This window comes from Nicotiana tabacum, chromosome 3 (assembly GCF_000715075.1).
Source record: "Nicotiana tabacum cultivar K326 chromosome 3, ASM71507v2, whole genome shotgun sequence".
NCBI classification, from domain to species: domain Eukaryota; kingdom Viridiplantae; phylum Streptophyta; class Magnoliopsida; order Solanales; family Solanaceae; genus Nicotiana; species Nicotiana tabacum.
Genome location: NC_134082.1, coordinates 62,119,723 through 62,136,506, shown reverse-complemented (window position 1 = coordinate 62,136,506; position 16,784 = coordinate 62,119,723). Strand labels below are relative to the sequence as shown.

General features: G+C 37.2%; 1 protein-coding gene across 1 annotated transcript; it reads right to left on the bottom strand.

The window, feature by feature from the left end:
* Positions 1–8,126: 8,126 nt before the first annotated feature.
* On the bottom strand, positions 8,127–15,398 carry LOC107795829 (small nuclear ribonucleoprotein SmD3b-like). Its single transcript, XM_075249495.1, has 5 exons — positions 15,037–15,398; positions 9,577–9,629; positions 9,436–9,502; positions 9,293–9,349; positions 8,127–8,718 (listed from the first exon to the last, which is right to left on the bottom strand). The coding sequence occupies exons 1-5, from the start codon at positions 15,193–15,195 to the stop codon at positions 8,656–8,658; spliced, it is 399 nt and encodes a 132-aa protein (XP_075105596.1). The 5' UTR covers positions 15,196–15,398; the 3' UTR covers positions 8,127–8,655.
* Between the last annotated feature and the right edge of the window lie 1,386 nt (positions 15,399–16,784).

The window sequence follows — 16,784 nt, the reverse complement described above, 5'->3', positions numbered from 1 at the left end:
CTATAAGCAACCTCATCAACTCTCACCAACAACTCAAATGGTCCAATAAATCTTGGACTCAACTTGCCCTTCTTCCCAAATCTCATCACGCCTTTCATAGGTAAAATTTTCAGCAACAACAACAACATAGGTAAAATTTTGTATGTACGTCGCCTTACCCCTGCCTTATGCAGGTAAAAAGATTGTTTCCGGTAGACTCTCGGCTCCAAACAAGCATGCAAATCACAACCGTATAGAGAAAACATAGTAATTTAAAAGTCATGAAAACATTAACAATGAAGTAGAGCAACCAAAACACTGGCGATACTAAGTAGTAATAGAATTTTAACTCTTCTGCCTGCTTTGAGCTATCTGAAGTCATTCTTGAATCAACTTTACCTGCTCCAAATCATTACATACCAAATTCGTACCAAACTTAATCTCACCATGCTCAAACCAACGAATAGGATAACGACATTGTCTACCATACAAAGTCTCATACAGAACTATCTGAATGGGGGATTGATAACTTTTATTGTAAGCAAACTCCAAGAAATGTAAGAACTGATCCAAATGGCCTCCAAAACCAATCATACAAGCTTGCAACATATCCTCAAGAATCTAAATAGCCTGCTCGGACTGACAATTCGTTTGCAGGTGACATTCTATGTTAAGCTCAAGTTGTATACCCAACTCCCCTGAACAGCTCTCCAAAAGTGATAAGTGAACTGAGTGTTACGGTCTGAAATGATAGAAATAGGTACGTCATGCAAAAGAACTACCCGCAGATGTAAATCTGGGTCAACCTCTCCAAAGTATAAGTAGTCAACATCAGTATGATGTGCACGGGCTTGGTTAACCTATAGCATCAAAATCCATAGTGATGCCTACCACTTCCATTCTGTTATAACCATCTTCTAAGTCAAACTACCAGTTAAATTGCTGGCAATTTAAACACTATGAAACATCACTAACGATGTCTTTCTTCATCCTACGCCACCAATAGTGGTGTTTCAAGTCATTATACATCTTCGTAGTTATACAGAATACCGTGACGGTGAGCCTCCTGAGTATCAACTCCCACATCCCATCTAACATTAGTTAATACCACTATTTTGTTATAAATTTGGCCTGATATTAGTTAATACGCATGGCTGCATATGAAATAAGTACAAGACCAAATTGTATTCTGAACTATAATCCTACTCTCGATAACCAAATGATCCCTCAAGTTCAGAGCCATCAGAGACATGAATTAGTCCATGGTTATATATAGCCTGACAGGGGTTCTGTTGGTTAAAATTTTGGGAAGATATAAAAAAGTGAAATTTAGGATGATGGATAAAAGCAAAATAGGATCAAGATTCGAAGGCACCATGGGTGCTTAATTGTTTTATTTTATCTGACACAACTAATCGTTTCATCTTGCCCCTACACAAAATTTGTTATTCCGTCTATTTTATTTTATGTAGCACTATTTACTTATTAACCGATGATTAGAATGGAGTAGTTGATTCCAAAAGAATAGCACTTATGTTTCATTTTTTTGTGGAATATTTCATTTTAAGATTATCACTTCCAAAAAACTTTATTTCTTTTTAAAATTTCGTGTCACTTCCACATAAATTGAAAATAAGGGACTAGTAGATTAAGGCAAGTGTGATATATTTAATTTATGAACTCTACAATTGGCAATATTGAGAATCTTTCTAATTCACATACTCTATATTTTGGAATTCATCACTTTTTTTATTTTGAAGGAAACTACTGCAAACTCAATTCAATTGTATATTTGTAGAGCGTTACCTTCCACCAAGTGCTTTCTTTTTATAAAAACAGTCAGGTTCTTTACAAGGGACACATTATATGGAAGGATATAGCATTTCGTTAAGACACGAGAATTGCCTAGATATATTTAACTAAAACCTCACCAAAATTAATTATATCTTGAAATTTCTAAACTACAACATACACTGCAGCTACAAGCCTACAGCACCGATTAATATAAGTCACTAATACCGTTATTAGTCTCTTTCTATGCAAGTGTATGTGATCCTTTTATTCCGTATCTGTGTTGGTATGTAAGTTGATTCAAAAATCACAGTTATAAAAAAATTGTATTTGATTCTTTTGCTTCAAATTCCGGGAATCGACCGATGCATCTTTAAGTTGATTAGGTTGTAGGAATTAAAGGACACAGTGGGCCCTGAATCACCAATTTTAGGGACTATTTTCCTGCCCATACGTACATATATATGTTTTCCTAACCACGTTAGCTGCTTTTGCATTAATAAAGTATTTTTTGCATTATTTTATCCTACAACTAACTGATTGAGAAGTTTTTGTGTGCGTGTGTGTATATATATATATTTCACTTTCAATTTAAATTTAAGAGTGTGAATACGTACCTCACCCATTGACAGACCCAGGATTTTGTGTAAGCGGAAGTAAAGTCATTGACACTATTTGACAATAAAAGCAACAAAGTCATAACAATAATCTTTCCTTCTGCTCTTTATTTTGCTTCATGACCTCTTTGTTCTGTTGAGCTCTTAAGAAAAATGAAAATAATAAAAGTGAACAATATATCTATTTACTTTTTCAAATTTGACAATTTATTGTACTATTTTTTTGAATTTAATGTTACAAAATCAATTCAATCTATGCCAAAACAACCAACTCTATTTATTGATTAAATCTAACAGATTAACAACCGCTGAAATATTCATTATAATAAACAATTTATGAAAAAATAATAACAATAGAATAAAAATATAAACTGAAATAGAGTTATAATTTTGATAGTATCAAAATTCGAAACTATGAAAATTAGCTAAATTAAACAATAATTAAGAAAAAAACAGTGAGGGGCTACAATGATGTTACGACCCAGATTTTTCACCCTCGAGAGTCGTGATGGCGCCTGCTAATGTGAGCTAGGCAAGCCAATCCTTTAACAACTTACTTCATTATCCAATTATTTCTTTTTAACAAATATAAGGTAATAACACGAAAACAGCGGAACTTTAAATAATTAAGCGGAAGATAACAATTAAATATCTGAAATCTGCATCTGTTACAACTCTTAAAACCTAAAGCACCCAAAACCTGGTATCACAGGGTCACAGACTGTCTAAGATTGCTACATACAATGGTCTGAAGAAATAACAGTACACTGTTTCTGAATAGAGGAAAATGAAACAGGAAATAGGGACAGAGGGAGACGCCAGGGCCTGCGAACGCCTACAGGTCTACCTTGGGTCTTCGGATGGACTGAAGGAAGCCTCCAAGCTACTGTCCAAAAGTTGCTCTGGGATCTGCACATAGTGTAGAGTGCAGTATCAGCACAACCGACCCCATGTGCTGGTACGTGTCTAGCCTAACCCCGGCGAAGTAATGACGAGGCTACGACCAAACTACCAAATAAACCTGTGCAGTTCAAATATATATATACAGCGGAAAAAAAATACAGAAGTAAACAATCAATATGGGAGGGGAAGCATGTTGTGAGTGAGATAACAATTCCAAATAGAAAGACATCAAGTAATGGAAGAAACAACATAACTCGGATATCAACAAAGAATCAAAAATCAACAAATGCACGGCATCACTCTTCGTGTTTTTACCCTGGTCCTCGCAAAAGCAAGTATATAATAAAAGTGTGTACGGCATCACCCTTCGTGCTTTTACTCTCTTTCCTCACCATATAATCAATAAAATCGGCACGGAATGGTATATCGTGTGGTACGGCATCACCCTTCGTGTTTTACATTCTTCCCTCACAAAACAAACAATGTGCGACATCACCCTTCGTACTTTAACACTCTTCCTCACCCAAACAACAATCACAAACAATGGGGCAAGGGAGTAAACAAGATTATAATAGGAATCTCGGCAAGGGAACAACAATTTAACAATTAAGTCCCGACAAGGGAGTAACATCAATAATATCAACATCCCGGCAAGAGAGATAACCAATAAAGTGACAATATCCCGGTAAGGGAACAATTTAATGACTTCTTTCTCTTAATCAATTTTACTTCACAACTCACTTTACCACCTGAGCCAATGATCCAAAGGGGTTCAATCAACTCATATACTTTCACAATTAGTAATATAACTTGAGCCAATGCTCCTAGATGTTCAAAGGTCACAATTCCTTCCACAAATTTTTCACAACAAATAGAAATCACCTTTAAAGCATGGATAATACAACGAAATCATGAAAATCACAATAAAAGACTCACGAGCATGCTTGACACCAACGTATAGATACTCGTCACCATGCCTATACGTTGTACTCAACAATTACCACATAGAAAATAGGACTCAACTCTTAATCCCTCAAGCTAAGGTTAGACCAAACACTTACCTCAAAGCTACGAGCACAATCGAGCTTCAACTACTACTTTACCCCTTGGTTCCACTTCCAACTCGCTTGTATCTAGCCACAATTTACTTAATTACATTAATAAACGCTAAATGAATCAACTCCAATGCATGAAAATGAGTTTTCCAAAGTTTTACCCAAAAGTCAAAAATCGCCCCCGGGCCCACATGGTCAAAACCCGAGGTTTGAACCAAAACCCGATTACCCATTCCCCCACGAACCCAAATATATAATTTGTTTTAAAATCGGACCTCAAATCGAGGTCCAATTCCCCAATTTTTGAAAAACCTAGGTTCTACCCAAAACACCCAATTTCCCCCGTGAAAATCATTGGTTTTTGAGTTGAAATCATGTGAAAAGATGTTATTGATTGAAGAAAACTAGTTAGAAATCGCTTACCAATGTTTTGGAGAAGAAAGGTTGTTTGAAAAATCGTCTCTTATGTTTTTGGGGTTTTGAAAAATGAAAATTAACTGAAAATCCCGTTTAAATATACTACTCTCAGATTCCCGGTGCGGACCGCACAAAATCAACTGCGGTCGCACAGCACTCTATGTGGACTGCAGTGACATGCTTTAGTATTTTGACCATAACTTTTTCTACAGATGTCCAAATTGATGACTTCTTTACCTTTCTGGAAACTAAACACGAAGGGCTACAATTTTTGTTTTAGAATCATTTCAAAATTCCTTGTAGATCAAAAGATATAAGCTTCCGAAATCGGACCGGCGAATCTGCAGAACTCCCTGGAGTGCGGCCGCGGACAGAATTGTGCGATACGCGCCCCTCCTCTGAGGTCCGCATTTTTCTGCTGTGTTCCGCACTCTTATGTACGGACCGCACTGATTTATTCAGAGGCCTTCCAGTTCTCTGAACCTGCAACAACTATGTTTTTAAGCCTAAGACATCCCGGAACCTACCCGAAACTCACCCGAGCTGTCGGAACTCCAAACTAAGTGTGCATACTAACTCAAAGACATCATATGGACCTACTCGTGTACTCAAATCACCAAAAATAACATCATGAACATCGAATTAGACCTCAAGATCAATGAAATTTCTCAAAACTCCTTTAAACATCAAATTTGCATTTAAGGTCCGAATCACGTCAAACGGATTCCGTTTCTTACCAAACTTCACAGAATTATCTTAAATCATATATAAGACCTGTACCGGGCACCGGAACCAAAATACGGGCCCGATACCAACATGTTCTAATCAAAATTCATTTCCAAAACCTTTAAACAATTTTAGAAAATAATTTTCTTTAAAAAATTCATTTCTCGGGCTTGGGACCTCGGAATTCGATTCCGGAAATACGCCCAAGTCCCATATTTTCCTACGGACCCTCCGGGGCCGTCAAATTATGGGTCCGGGTCCGTTTACCCAAAACGTTGACCGAAATCAAATTAATTCATTTTATAGTCAAAATTTATCATTTTTCACAAATTTATACATTTAGGCTTTCCGGCTACGCGCCCGGACTGCGCACGCAAATCGAGGTGATTCTAAGAGAGGTTTTTAAGGCCTCGAAACATGAAAATTTCATTTAGGGTCATCACAAATGAGGAGGTAAGTAGAACAGTTCAAATGAATTATACTGTAATATGCTTTTGGCAAAATAAAGAGCTGGAAAGTATCGAACTGTAAGAGTCTAGATTCGAACTCCAGACCTCACCTACTCCTAGACCCACTTGAACCAACTCGACCAACTATTGTTTCTGTCAAGTGGGTTCAACTCAATATACTTATCCGATATTGTGTTGTTTAAGAAAATATTTTCCACATAAAATAATGATTTTTTTTTCAAAGCGGGTTCAATTGAACCCGCTTGAATCAATGTGGGTCCGCCCCTGCCTCCACCCCTACCCCCTGAGCTCCCTCGGGTCCGTGCAGAGGCAGATCCAGGAATTTAATGCGACGAGGGCATAATATTTTGTTCAATTAGTGCCTCCTAAAGTCTTTTAGCGTTAACGATGTCAAATGATTTAAATTAACCATTTTCAAGATATACATATATATATACAAGATTTCTGCCAAAATTTACGGGGTCCGGTGACCCCTCAACATAAGTCATAGGTCTGCCCTTGGGCCATGACAACATAAGTCATAGGTCTGTCTCTGGGTCCATGGCCCTTACCCTATATTAAAGAGATATCTTGTTTAAAATGTGCATTTCCAACGTAATATATTACAGTGTACTGGATCCTCGGCTTAAGCCTTAACCACACATCAAATTTCCAACATACATAGATTAGTAGTGTACTGGATCCTCGGCTTAAGCCTTAACCACACATCAAATTTCCAACATACATAGATCGTCCAAACTGTGGGAACAATGGGAAGAAAGGAGAGTAGCAGCTATACATCGTGGAGTATTTAACAAAAGATATATTCCCATAATATTTTGACCTACACAATTGAGCTGTTTTTGTTTTCTAATTACGACAAGATAGTCCATCTTTCAATTATTTTGCTATTCATTGACAAACTTCTTATTCTTTTACAGTAGTTTCGAGTTTTGACCCTCTAGTTACCAACCAAGAACAAATCCGACTTGATCATTATCAGAAAAGAGATCAGTTAGTTTCAATGGTGTTATAAAGTATTCTTTGGATCTGATTAATTATTAATGGCTATGAGGCCTGCCAGTGGCGAACCTAGGATTTTGTGCAAGCGAGTTCAGTCGAAGAAGTCAATAACTAACATAAGCGGTATAAGCCGTATAAGTGGGTTCAAAAATAATTTTTATACAAAATTTACCTTGCTTTAGCCATAATTTATACATATATACAGTATTATTTTTTAACGAAGCGGGTTCAATTGAACCCACTTCTCACCACTTAGGTCCACCCCTGAGGCCTGCACTGTGTTGAAGACAATCTTTTCATGAGCACATTCTTATAAGACCTATATGAGTGCATTTCTAAATCTTACTTTTTCTACTCCCAGACGAATTAAAGACATAGTTGAAGACAGTTTGATTGGCGTGGGGACAAAGGTTCACATGTAAGTCAATGATCTCTCACATCATCTATTATCATAAAAAGTTTAGCTCTAAATTGTTTAATGTAAAGTGAATTAGGTACTTTGTTAGTTTCTTAGTGGGTGGACATAAAAATTGTAAACTCCTAAAAAAGCGAAAACTTTTTTTAGGTGAAAATGATATTTGAATATTAGAGTTGTGTTTGAACGTGATTATAATTTTGGATTGTTTTTGAATTTTTGTGAGTGATTTGAGTGAAAATTTTGAAATGCAACTTTTTGGAGTTTTTCATATTTTTGAAAAAATCCAAAATTCATCTTCAAGTGAAAATTGAAAATTTTATGACCAATACTGATTTGAAAAAAAAAATTAAAAAAAGAAAAAAATGAAAAAAATTCATGGCCAAACGGGCTCTTAGTCTCTCAGGTAGATTTCGTTTAGTAGTAGCTCTTATCTCTTGAAATGGAATCTATCATTAGTTTTGTGTTCCATTATGGCAAAACGCACTAAAACCCCCCAAACTATTAATTATTCACACTTATAACCAAATTAAAAGCATTGGAACTCCAATTTTTAGTACAACAGGTTTATAAGTTACTGTTTCTTTGTTTAACTAACCACAATTTACATTTACTAGTACACGTTTGAGGATAACGTAAACCAAGGTATAAGTTTTCCCTGCCGACACGGTATGTTGCTCAACTAGGAAGACTTAATAAAATGAAATTCCAATCGAATCAGAAGCAGAATCTCTTGATGCAAAATGAGTTCTAGAAGTAATTCACCAATGGTTCAACCTTAATCTGTTTCGTCCTAAAATATAATTGTCTGCAGGCTTCACTTCTTGACCTCACAAAGAAGAGCACTCATCAACATTCCCTCAAGGTACAGCTCCCATGGTCCATCTCAGAAATAAATATACCAACAGAGTAATGAAAGGATTTAAGAGATTGTAGAGGATATTCTGGAAGATATTACCATCTATCCAAAAGAGACTATTTGCTTTTAAAACACTACAAAAGATCATAATCCAGCACTAAACAGAGGTACAACAAACACTCATGGATCACTGAACAATGAGTAACTGGACCGATCCATATTATAGCGGCCATCTGAGGATCACTCAACTTTCCAGCTCTCTCTAGGGCAAGACACATCTAGACCACAGAGTTAAAAATTCTACATCGAATGGTTCTTACTTCTTAGATTACAAGGGAGCAGGAGCGGAAGTCACTAATACTGCCAATACAATGAATTTAAGAACTCAAGACCTGATCAAATGAAATCCAACATGGGGCAATCATCTTCTTACAGGGGGCACAACACCCCGACCAGGTGCTGCTCCACGACCTGCAGCCTGAGCCTGCAAACAAGATGTTTATAATCAGGTACATTTCTTCAGTAGAAGAATTACAATTCTTGAGCCAGCTAAAACACAACAAATTCCTCATAACATCATCCTCTCTTTTTTCTTGTTAAAAAGCAAATCTTCATCACATCCTCTCCACTCCCCTTCCACGCAAAAGAGAATCCCAAAAATCTTCTGGGGTAAAGGATCAAAATATACAACTCACAACCTAGAGCAACCAGCAAGGGGCACGTTATATTTTAGTGAAATAAGGGGGGGAAGAAGCACAAGTGACAGTTGACAGCTTTCTTAAATTGGATGAAGCTACAGATAAAAAAGATAAACTTCCTGTAAGAAGCAAAACTAAGGAACACAGGAGAAGTAAATCAATCAATCCCCTTTTTTTCCCCAAAAATCTTTCCCTTTCTTTGAAACAAACTTCATATTGGCTCCACCATTTTGCAAAGTCAAACAAAGTTACTGCATATGCCTAAATTATACATGAAATTGTATGTAGCAAAAGTTCTGCTTAGTAGTTGGCATCAAACTGAAAAAGCAAGTAGAAGGAAGAGATAGAAGCAACACTCACTTTAGCTCGCATTGCAATAGCACGTCCCCGTCCAACACCAAGTGATGTACCTTTGCCCTTCAAAAGTGAAATAAAAAATAAGCAAATCACTTAAAAGAAAACAAGGATAAACCGAACCAAAGACAAATGCAACAGCAAATTACCTTAATTCTAGCTTCTAGACGCTTGAACATGGGGGCATTTTTAAGCATATCAGGGATTATCATGAACCTGGTAGAAATTCAAGTTCAGTATATGCTCTTACCAGGAAACAGCATAAAATCATGCAAAAGGAATCTGTATACCTGACTTTACTGCCTCTAATAAAAACATGCTCCAGTTGTGACACCCGTCCATCCTGCATTGATCAAAATTAGAAACTAATGTCATATTTTAGAAGAAAAACCCCTTGTAGATCTATAAAAAAATGTTAAATTTCTTTTTCTCTGAGTAACTGGAGAAAGAACCAAATATTGCAGCTTATGAGGTGAATCATTCATCCAACACCAAACACGCAGCAGTTGATGCAAAACAAGACTTCCTAGTATTTCGCTAGATCAGTTTCTTTCTTATTTTTCTATAGCAAACCTTCTCCACTATACCAAGGCATATCATTAACTACCCTAGGAGTGTCAATGCAAGGACTGAAAACATCACTTTATTTTAAAGGCGGAATACATACGGAGACACCTAAAGTTGGCACCATTTTTCATTTAGACACTTAAACTCGGGCTAATACCTATTGAACACTTAAACTCCTTCAAAAGTGTACCAATTAGACACCTTTAGCTGACATGGCAAAATGTGTGTTCTCCACTCTCTTTGAGCGCGTCCACTACTAAAAAAAATTAATTCTTTTTTTTTTCCTGTCGCTTTCTCTTGTTTTTTTCCTTTTTACTCTGGTTTTCCTTGAAAAGGACTACCTTGCCGGAAACTTTCACGGTTGGCAGCAAGCCCACATCTTCTCCACCAGAACATCACCACCAAGAAGTTAACTTCCAAAAAATCTCATTTGGTTTCTCCAATCTCCATTCAGCTCCAACAGCATCATAATCAACTGCAATTTTCGTTGCATGATAATAGAAATGCTTGCTTAAACCGGTAAATCAGAAAATTTTGGGTGAGATTTTTAATGTAACCGAAGAATAAGCAAATCAGGACAACTAAGTTGGAAAGCATCGCTAGTGGGTGCAATCGAAGGGCCTTAATTGGTAACAAACAGCATATGAGCTTCACCAGATTTTGTTTTTTACCATTAATGGAGTTTCCTTTTGGGTCAGATGTGATTGTACAAAATCTTTTCTATATCAATTATATTCCTCAATTTCTGCTCAAGAATCCCATTTTAACACCGGAGGCAACTGATTTTTAAGGACTTTAAGAAAAATTTACAGAGAAATTGAAAGAAAATATCGGGAGAGAGAAAAGAGATTTGGTTTGGGGGAGGGGTGTTGAGGAAGACGGCTTTTTGTTCTTCTTTTTCCTCGTACTTCTTTTTTCCTTATTATTTGGAATAAAAAATTGACACGCCATTGTCTCATTGGTTGTTTTGCCAGGTCGGCCGCGTGTAAAATGCACGCGTTTCATATTTTGGATGTGTCAGCTAAATGTGTTTAATTGGTACACTTTTAAAGGAGTTTAGGTGTTCAATAGGTATTAGCCCGTGTTTAAGTGTCTAAATGAAGAATGGTACCAACTTTAGGTGTCTCCGTATGTATTCCGCCTATTTTAAAAGATTGACTAAGATTTGGATGCTTTATCTAATTCATATTGATTCTTTTTTTTCCCAATGACAATACAAAGATAGCCTCTTAAAGTTGTCACCATCGATTAGTTAAACACTTTAACTTTCAAAGTGATAGATAGACACTTCTAGTAGTTAGAATTGTTCCTTGTAAACATTTGAGTCCACAAGATAACCTGCATAAAACTCACATTGGTTACAACCAAATAAACCAAAGGCATAGCGACACATGTAAACTAGAAAAATAAATTGACACCTATTTTTTTTTTGATAAGGTAATTAATCAATAAATTCACACCTATTAAAAAATAAATATTATAATTGAAAAACCCAAAAAACAATAAAAACTAACCCCACCACCTTTTCTTCTTTCCACAGACATAGAGAATTATTTTCTTGCTTGAAAGTTTGATTTCTTGACCCCCCCCCCCCCCCCTTTTCTTCTTCTTCCTCACTAGAGACCCAAACTCCTCCCCCTCCTTTTCTTCTACAAATACAACCAGTGGCCAATAAAACGATCATCAACAAGAGGAAACACTTCATAAACAAATAGAGTATGAAATTCTGAAATTTAAAGCAAAAGTATTCTAAGGATTTGTAACCAGTTTTCATGTCAGAGGGTGTGGATGGGGTTTTCGGGTGGAGTTGTGGCCTGAGGTTCATCCGTTTATAGAGGTGGGAATGTGAGAGTTTTTATGGGTGGTCAACGAATTAGTGCTGACGTATTTTGTGTCAAAATTGAAGTGGCAGAATGGCGGCAGAAAGAGTAGGAGTCACTGATGTTTGCGTGAGGAAGATTCGTTCGTGGAGATGAATTCTTTGGGAGAGAAGGTGGAAATATTTTGGATAAAAAAGGAAAACACGGTGTGGGCCACACATAAAATATATTTAAGCTTAAAAAAAAGTCCTCATGCACTCAATTATTAGTGAGACACAACTAATTTGCCATGTCAGCACAAGGTGTTTAAAAGATACATTTGGTATAAAGAGGTGTTTATGTGGCCACTAGAAAAGTTAAAAGTGTTTAACTGATCGTTAGTGACACTTAAGAGGCTATCTATGTGTTTCGCCTTAAAAAGTTTATCAAGGACAGGGGCAGCAGTGTAGGACCAACTTGGTTTTTGCCCTGTTCTGCTAATCCACTGCATAGTAAGTTGCACCTACAACAAAAAAGGAAGTGAAGAAACCAACAAAGGGGGAACTTGAGAAACAAAAACATGGGCAGCACTTCTACTACCAGCAATACACACTTGATCTAATAGAACATCAGAAAGCTAAAAAAATTAGACATTGGAAGCAAGGAGTTTGTTTGGTTTATCACTATATTGAAATATTTTCTATTTCCATTCATCACAAAAGGTGTGGTCTTTCTATCCTTTTACATTGTAGTTACTGGTAAAGGTGTTTGGTATACGAAAATGAAAATATGTCTCTTGCGAATCTCCAATCATCTTCCATTAGCTAACCAGAATAGATTTCTCCAGTTCATAATTTGGGAACAAGAAAATAATCAACCTTTCTGATGAAAGTGATCGAAACCACTTAATATGCAAACAAAAGCAGAGCGACAGAACCTTCGGGTGAGTTTGTCTGATTTCCTAACTTAGTGACAATTTGTTGAAAATGTAATGAAAAAATTATTATAGCATAGCACCCAGAGTGCAATTAATTAGTACAACCCCAACAATATGCATCTTACTATACACTAGCTACATTTGAAACAACCTAAGGAAATTAACTATCCTATATGCATGTACATTTTCACTTTTACATAAAATTATTACGAGAGCTAAATGACAATTTTGAAGGCCAAGTAGAGACGGAGCCGTACAGATGGGACCTCCAGATGGTAGTTAACCTTTTGCTGTCTCCTTTGACAAGGTAAATGTGGATACTAATCTGGTGCTGCTCTTTCCCTCAATTGAAAGTAAAATGACGAGCTTCTCCACTCCAATGAAAGACATATGACGAGTAAAGGAGCATCAGGTCTTATTGGGATATTTTTTCAAGCAGCACATAGTTTCAGCTGGCAGATGGATGGAGATAAGTTTTTGGGATAATGCTTGGTTGGGTCATGGCCAGATGGGTTCAGTATTGTCTCTATTAATGAATATTAAAGTCTATGCTTACTACAATTTTATTCATAGATTGGATTAAAGCGGACAGAAAAAACTTTGGCCTTCCAGAAATAATTCAAGAAGACGATGATGCATATAACGAAATATTATCTACTGGAGATGGCGAGGACGCAGAAGGACAAGTGCTACCAATTCCAGGCAAAGAACGACGAAAATTTATTTAACAATTACATAAATCGTTCAAAAGAAATATGTAATTTTATTTTTACAAATAATACTTTAACTTGTATTAGAAATCTAATGTTTACATTGCATTAAATAAAATACACAAGCCCATAAAGCATTCCAAGATCTCCATATACGCATAAAGCATATTACATCATGCACCTAGCAGATCCCTTACTCGAATTCATCCTCAATGAGAGCTTCCTCAAATAACCCCCGAGGACCGGTAGAGGTACTGGTACGATACCAAGAAAAATACCCTTACCCTGTATCCTTAAATCCTCGTAACCGAAGTCCCCTTAAGGAACCCCCCTACCGCCCCCGTACCTAGTCCCCTTAAGAACCCAGCACCCTCCCTTAGCCATCCCTAGTTTGCACACACTTCATTGACCAATCACACACTTTCGGTGCTCAATTAGTTTCTTATTTTAACTATTCCGACTATCCTGAAAAGAATGATGATTAAGACTACCAGGGTTAAGCATCTAAACTTTTGTGTGAATTCAAATCCCCTTCATGTATTTCTCTTAAAATAACTTTTACATTATTAGCAACTGCACAGACCATTAAAAGATCTAAAATTTAATTTCAACAACAGTTAACACAGCATTTTGCTTGGCTTCTTCATTACTGTCTTTTCTTTTAAATTATACTCAGTGTTATCAAAGGGGAAAAGCGCAAAAAAGCTCCAAGGTCTATTGGGGCTTTAAGCGCAAATCGAAAATAAAGCGTGGGCTTTAATGAAGAAAAGCGCAAATGGAGAAAAACTTCAAATATGTATGTGTAGTCCAAGAGTAATATCTATAAGCATGAATACCCAATACATGGACATAGAGATTGAGGAAAATTTATGATAAAGTGAAATATCAATTGTTTAGTGTCGCCTCTTCAGGATTACGCTCATTGGAAAGGAAAAGTATGTCTTAAAGCCTTGATGAGAACCCTGAAGCGCCCGCTAAGCAAGGCGAAGCGCTTAACATGTTTTGAGCCTCGCTTCAGGGCTTAAGCACGCTTTAAGTGCGCCTTTGATAACAATGATTATACTGTGACTATGCTTTTTCTGAGCCAAGGGTCTACCAAAAACAGTCTCTCTAAAGGTAGGGGTAAGGTCTGCGTACACACTATCCTCCCCGGACTCCACTTTGCAAGATTACGGGTTTGTTGCTGTTATTGTTGCAAAACACAGCATTTGATAAGAAAGCTAAACTAAGACAGGTGAATGACAACGAAACAGGAAAATGTATGTTAAAAACCGTACTTTAGCACTGTCATTGGTGTTCTTGAGCTGTCTATTCCATTAGTCCTCGCACTCAACTACCCAAAAACAGTGATAAACATTTAAGTTTTCCATGTGAATTCGGTGTCATTTTTTAATCCTTATAAAATTAAATCTATCTAATCAGAAACTAAATAGAACATACTGTTAATCACGTGAGATTGTAAAAAATTAGGGTTTTAGAGTATAAGAAACATAAAAAAGGCATAAACGAAAAGTTAAACTAAAACAAGATCATTTTCTCAGGAGGTAAGGTCCATGTCCCCTCCATTGTACGTAATCTTTTTTTGTGGGAATAGACATGGTAGGGGTCTCGCCAACCCCCCCCCCCCCCCCCAAACACTCCTGGTGATGAGAACCTGGGTGATCGGGTTTAATTAAAAAAAAAAAACTAAAACAAGATCAAAACGAATTAGGAACTATGTATGTATGAAAGACATACTTTAGCAGTGTAAGTGATGCGTTCGAGCTGGCAATTCCAGTTGTCCTCGCACTCCACCATACTTCCTCTGTAAACCTCACCGCTCTTCATCTCTACAGTCACTATATGACCCGTCGCCTCATGTAGAAGCTTCACCGGTATGCCTAAGCTTCGACTCATCTTTCTCTCCTTAGTCTGCCAAAAACGTAATGCTGTTGGCTAGCTTGTAGTTTGTAGAACCCACGACGACTGTGACGCACTCTGAAGAAATCAAACAAACCCAAGTACCGCGAACCTGATAAAACTTAGGGCAAAGACTTCCGGGTCCTCTGCCAATGGATCAAGTTTGATCTAAACGGGTCGAGTTTGATTGCGTAGGTTTTATTTGTTTTCTTTTCTTTTCTTTTCTTTTCTTTTTTAGTTGAGGAATATATTTGGCATCTATTTAGAAGAATCTATGCAATATTAAAAGCTCTTGTACGGGTCATGTAAGGGTCCAAATTTGGCCACCACGACACCAGATAAGCAAGACATGGAACGAGGTCACCACAACACAACGACCGATGTCGTTGTGACAAAGGACGACAATCAAGAGCGGGCAGCCGAAATAAGATAGTAACGGTAGTCTAAACTTAGAAAGAGACGGGAGGAATATGTCTTTTGAATATTCTTTATGTTGTACTTTTTTAGGGTTTTTTGAAAAAATGTCCCTTATAAATAGGAGGAGTTAGTAAACAAGAGGGGACTGCCACTTTGAAAGAAGAGAGAGCACATTGTAAAAATGAGAGAAGAATATACGAAAGAATTGTCTTACTCATTTTACTCAAGCACATGTTGTTTAACTTTCATCCATAAATTTCTGGATTTCACATTCATATCGGTTGCATATCGTTCACGTCATCAGAAAGAGGAGGCATCCAATCACACAATCATTGGGTGACAGTCCCTTTATATTTTGACCATTATCATTTCTTGCATTCATTGCATTTTCAGGTTATTATATATTTTGCTAATCTTAACGCCTCGAGTATATCACTTAACGCTTCTAAACCGTTCTCATTATAGTAGAATTTCGTTCCATTTGATCTAGAAATTATTGAGTTCAACTGAGATTCACTCCATTAGTTTGTTATTAATTAGTTTAGCAATTATTTGCTCAAACAATTTGGCGTCGTCTGTGGGGAGTTCTCTAGTTGAAACTATAGTTCTTTCTAGATCACAAAAAAACATTATCTTCCTCATTTGCACTGCTAACAATGGCAGGAAAAGGAGATGCGAGGTTGAGAACGATAGCAGGTGATGCTACCAACATCTTGAACACAATCAACGTGGCAGGGAAAACGATGAAAACGCGACACCGATTGCTACACCCAGACGGAGTGCTTCCCCCCTCCCCCATCCGCGAGAGCGTAACTGCTTCACGCGAAAAGGGAGCCTCCACATCAACAATAGAGGAAGTACCACCAGCATTAAAAAGACTACTGGAAGAGTGGCTAACAAGCACTCTGAACAACATACTCGATAAACCTGTCCCAAGGGAGAACAGAGATACTACACATATAGACATTATGACAACCACTGGCGAACAGGACGCCCCTCAAACAGGTAACACTCATGCCACTATTGATGCAGGTAATGACGCTGTCACACCTCCTTTTTCCGCCCCGCGAGGGGTGAAGGAGTTTTTTCCAATTAAAGGACAATCGAAACGGGATTTGTTTATTTATTTCAGAGTCGCCACTAGGGAGATTTATGGTGTCCCAAGTCAC